The sequence below is a fragment of the Selaginella moellendorffii genome, unplaced genomic scaffold (assembly GCF_000143415.4).
Source record: "Selaginella moellendorffii unplaced genomic scaffold, v1.0 SELMOscaffold_344, whole genome shotgun sequence".
NCBI classification, from domain to species: domain Eukaryota; kingdom Viridiplantae; phylum Streptophyta; class Lycopodiopsida; order Selaginellales; family Selaginellaceae; genus Selaginella; species Selaginella moellendorffii.
In genome coordinates this window covers 20-4,749 of record NW_003314599.1, presented here as the reverse complement: position 1 = coordinate 4,749, position 4,730 = coordinate 20, and the positions used below count along the sequence as shown (strand labels likewise).

At 42.8% G+C, this 4,730-nt stretch overlaps 1 protein-coding gene across 1 annotated transcript; it reads right to left on the bottom strand.

Annotated features, from left to right (window-relative positions):
* Positions 1 to 1,044: 1,044 nt before the first annotated feature.
* Positions 1,045 to 4,469, bottom strand: LOC112343949 (endoribonuclease Dicer homolog 3b-like). Its single transcript, XM_024668060.1, has 14 exons — positions 4,454 to 4,469; positions 4,114 to 4,402; positions 3,850 to 4,059; positions 3,411 to 3,802; positions 3,114 to 3,309; positions 2,740 to 3,051; positions 2,327 to 2,687; positions 2,147 to 2,276; positions 1,909 to 2,077; positions 1,809 to 1,843; positions 1,574 to 1,759; positions 1,416 to 1,527; positions 1,272 to 1,351; positions 1,045 to 1,219 (listed from the first exon to the last, which is right to left on the bottom strand). The coding sequence occupies exons 2-9, from the start codon at positions 4,204 to 4,206 to the stop codon at positions 1,939 to 1,941; spliced, it is 1,833 nt and encodes a 610-aa protein (XP_024523828.1). The 5' UTR covers positions 4,207 to 4,402; positions 4,454 to 4,469; the 3' UTR covers positions 1,045 to 1,219; positions 1,272 to 1,351; positions 1,416 to 1,527; positions 1,574 to 1,759; positions 1,809 to 1,843; positions 1,909 to 1,938.
* Between the last annotated feature and the right edge of the window lie 261 nt (positions 4,470 to 4,730).

Genomic DNA, 4,730 nt, shown 5'->3' with positions numbered 1-4,730 from the left:
TGTGATGGTCCTGCCTTCAGTCATCTACCGGCTACAATGTCTAAGTTCTGCTGCACAGCTGATGAAACTCATGGGCATCCACATATCTACAACCACAGTAAAAAGTTCGTTTTATTATTTTCATTGTTTGTTTGTTTGTTTGTTTGTTTTTGTTTTTCTGCAGATGTTGATGGCACTGACTGCTGCGAGCTGTAATGAAGGCTTTTCTCTCAAGAGACTCGAGCTTTTAGGTGATTCATTCCTCAAATTTGCACTGAGCTTCCACTTGGTCTCTGAATTTCATTCTTTTTGTGAAAGAATGATTTCTTTCATAAAAGCATCAAGAGCAGATCTCTAACACCAATTTGCACAGGCTTGGTGTACAAAGAGGATTGGTGGTAAGCATGCAATAATATGTTTCTAATTTCTTCAACAGAACTTACAAATGTACATTAGAGATGGGCAGTTTGAGCCAACAGATTGGATTGCACTGGTCCTTTGCTCTTCTTTGGCCAGTCACAAAAAGATTTTAGGATGGAAGTTATGTGATAAAGGTTATTGTAGAAAATTGGTTATAGATGTAATGGAAGTTATAAGAACTCATATGTGTTTCTTATTAAGCATAGTTTTTAATTTTCTTTTGCTTTGTTTTACACTAGATTGACAATAACCCCCATGATATTAAGTTTAGTCCCTCAATATTTGATAGATAATAATTTATCATGTATGTCATGTGAAACACAAATCCCTAACCCCTAAAGTAAAGTCAAAAGTGTGCCACATAATAATGGTTGAAATTGAAGCCAAATGAGTGTAATATGTTTCAACTAAAACTCTGACTTGGATAGTTGAGAGTATGAATGGAATTCCCAATAAAATGCTTAAGGAACGAGCACAAAGCAAGTTGTAAATGAGTCTCTAAAAAATAGACACAAGAGGACTAACACATGACATATAAAATTGTTAAAATAGAGTTTAAGAAGGAATTTGAGATATATTCAAGAAAGAGTCCAAGATGGACTCGAAAAAGAGTTTGAGATGCAGTCCGAGAGAAAATCCGAGATAAACCCGAGAAAGAGTTGTTTTTTATGCTGGCAAGATGGAAACCATTGTCCCATTGGCAAAAAAAAGCCTCACTCGACTACCAAACCCATACTTTTGGAGCATGGTCTGACAGGATGCTAGGCGATAGCGAGAAATATCAACTCATGTTAGTGTTCCAGCCCCCACACCAAAACCTCTGCATACAAGTTGAAAGAACTCCCATAAACTGCAATGAAAGCTTCGCTTACCAGGAGCTGCACATGTGATCACCGGATTGTATATCAGGTGCTGCAACAGCAGCCCCGGAGGCCGCATCCATACCGTAAATCTGTCGAGAAAATGAAACAAACAAGAGTTCTCGATTTTTTATTTTTTTTTTCATATTTTCTCACCTTTCCAGACTTGTAGGCACTGGACGATGCCAGTGAGAACACTGGAAACATAGCCAAGAAACAGGCTCGACTTTGATCTCAAGTTCTTTCACTAACTCCCCACGGCTTTACTCTGGCAATCCAATCAAACAAAGAAAAGGAATCCCGAGTTCTAGTACCTGAAGTAACGCAGCATTTGAGCCGCGTGGTAGAACAATCTGCCCGAGAAGAAAATCCACGAACTCCGGAGGCAGGGGAAGAAGATTTGTAGCAACAGCAGTGGCACCTTCGTCTTTGCAAGAGAATGGATCGCTCGCGGCAGCTGGCGCCACCTCAATGCACGCCATTGCTCACGAAAGATCAAACTATTGTCACGTAACTCATTAAACTCATTGCGATGAAAGCTTAGCTTACCGGAGGAAGTGATCACTAGATTGTATCAAATGAGGCTCCAAGGGAGAAAGAAGAAGAGAAAAATCAGCCATATAGTCATCTAGAAGTATTCTCGTCTCACCTTGTAGCCACTGGATGATGCCGCAAGAAATCATGAAAGGAGCTTTTTCAAATAAGCGATGGCAGCGTTGGCTGCTGAGTCTTTGGCCCGCTTCATGTCTCGCTGGGGCTCTCCATAAAATGTCACGGGTCCATCGATTGGAAAACTGATTGTCACAGCCAAAGCAAAACTACAAGATGAAAAAAAAAACAACAATCAGCAGGATTAGGAGTTTCATTCTTTTCTTTTCTTTTCTTACTGTTTCATGTGAGGAGGACCACTCTCCTCGCAAATAATGTACTCGGGATCCGGCCACCGTCTCTTTTGGCAGAGAATTTGAAGCTCTGCTCGTGGAGCTCCAGCAACAAAAGAATCACTGCCACCACCTTCTGGAAAGAAAACACAAATCTTAAGGATAGAAACATGAAATAGCTTTTACCGTGTCTAGGAGGAACAGTAGACGAAGCTGTAGCACTGCAAAGCTTCTCGAGGAGATCATCGTCGAGACCTAACTCTTCCGCAAGTGATGCTGCTAGAACATCTGACTCGTGTTCAGTGTCGACAAGTTCTAAATCGGAAGGCAAGTCATGGTCTGGAGGAAGACTTTCCTGCCGAAATAGATCCGATTCTGTAGAAGAACTCGAGCTCGACATTGGTGGTACGAAGGATGCAATGCACTGTGTAACGACGGGGACACTGAAGTTCAAACCGTTGTTTATGATGACCTTTGAGGCCTCTATGTGTGTCTCGGCCTGAATAGCATGAAGGAGTTCGTGCCGTGGGTGTTGAAATCCCAAAGCCTGAATATAAAAAGAAAAACTCTAACGTTTTCGGAGCATAACTTGTTATTACCTTCAGTTTTTCCAAGGCATCGGCAGAAGACTGCTTCTTGAGAAGCTTTTTGTTTGCTCCTCCGGAGCCTTGTCCTGTGACTAAGCCTCCGTCTGCCAATGTCACCGAGCAAGTTCCAACGTTGTAGCTTGGAGCTGAAATTTCTTTCAGCTGGCATAGCTCCTGAAGCTCTTGGACTGGGTGAAGTGCCAAGCTCTCGAGACTGGCTATCGGGCGAAGAAGGGGCTCCAATATGCTCCACACTATTTCCAGATTACCACCCGTATCAAATAACAAAGCTCCCGCGAGAGATTCCACTAAATCACTGAGACACTGCAAAAGAAAAAGAGACAAGCGTCAGGAGGAGGACAAACTTTAAAAGCTCAGAGACTGACCTTTGGCGGTTGCTCAAGCTTCCAGTCCTCGAAACATTGCACATTTTTGTTCAGGAGATACTCGTCAATCTCTTTCTTATGGTTGTGACGCAGATACTTGTGAAAGTTGTGGCGCACAGCAACGAAAGCGAACCAAACGTTGTTTACTGTAGCAGCCTTGAGATCACTGAGAAGTCCCGGTTGCAAGTTGGGATAGCTCGCATAAAGATGAAGAACGATAAGGTAATCCAGGACAGCATCGCCTAAATACTCCAGCCGCTGACAACTAACCAGTGTTAGTCCAGCTCCAAAACTTACTCGTCTACCTGATATGATCGAACGCTGGAAGAAGCATGAGTGAACGCTTCAACAAGGAAGCATTTGTTCCGAAAGGTATAGCCGATTATCTTTTCTAGATTGCAGATATCGTCAACTTCAGAAGCTTGGCATGAGAACACAGGTACTAAACACCTGTCAACCAGCTTAAATCCTGCCCAGGTCATGAAGTGATAGGCAGCATCAGCGGAGTTGTCAGTAATGTATGCACCGATGATGGCCTCCATTACATCTGCAACAGATTTTCTTCGCAGCCAACGATGACCTTTGTCACATAACTTCCGTCCTAAAATCTTTTCGTGACTTGCCAAAGAAGAGCAAGGGACCGGTGCAATCCAATCCGTTGGCTCAAACTGCCCATCTCTGATGTACGTCTGTAAGTTCTGTTGAAGAGACTAGAAACATATTATTGCATGCTTACCACCAATCTTCTTTGTACACCAAGCCTGTGCAAATTGCTGTTAGAGATCTGCTCTTGACGCTTTTGTGAAAGAAAGCCTTCTCGTTCTTCTGGAAATTCAGAGACCAAGTGGAAGCTCAGTGCAAATTTGAGGAATGAGTCGCCTAAAAGCTCGAGTCTCTCAAGAGAAAAGCCTTCATTACAGCTCGCAGCAGTCAGTGCCATCAACATCTGCAGAAAAAAACAAACAAACAAACAATGAAAATAATAAAACGAACTTTTTACCGTGGTTGTAGATATGTGGATCCCCACGAGTTTCGTTAGCTGTGCAGCAGAACTTAGACATTGTAACCGGTAGATGACTGAAGGCAGGACCATCACAGACACCACAATGGAGTAGTCAACTTCTGGTTGTAAGAGAATGCAAAGTTCGGGTGGCAGCTTGTTAGTCGATATGCCATTCGACGCGCTTGGCAAGTCTGTTGAACGGGGCAGTAAATAGTTGTGCACATTGCCAGGCAAGTTGTTCACTTTTAGAAGTGGTTGGGCTGGATATTGCAGTTTGACATTATGTCTGTAAGTCGCGTGTTCCAATCAGAGCGAAGAAGAAACTAACAAGTCTTACACTTCCAGAAAGTAGTCGGAATACGTATTATAGTTGTGATTGAAAAACGAGCTCTGCGCCGTCATTTCTTCGAGAACACCCAGATGAGAATAAAATAACGGTTTCCTGGTGTGCTTTGTAAGAATCAGTCCTGCTTTGATATCTGTAGCTCGCAATGAATAATTTGCAAAATGTAGAACACTTTCGTCATCGTTGTCTGAGACTATTGATGGAGGTGTGAGAGACTGAACGCATTTCCAGTCCACATCCAAAACATTTATCTTGCCAGGAAGCAGTG

What these genes read in the sequence shown, in the direction of transcription:
- LOC112343949 (XM_024668060.1), bottom strand. Translation starts at nt 4,206, where the DNA reads ATGGTCCTGCCTTCAGTCATCTACCGGTTACAATGTCTAAGTTCTGCT. An exon ending in CGATCATATCAGGTAGACGA is followed by an intron (nt 3,310 to 3,410) that starts GTAAGTTTTGGA and finishes TCTTTATGCGAG; the next exon opens with CTATCCCAACTTGCAACCGG. An exon ending in GGTCCTCCTCACATGAAACA is followed by an intron (nt 2,078 to 2,146) that starts GTAAGAAAAGAA and finishes TTCATCTTGTAG; the next exon opens with TTTTGCTTTGGCTGTGACAA.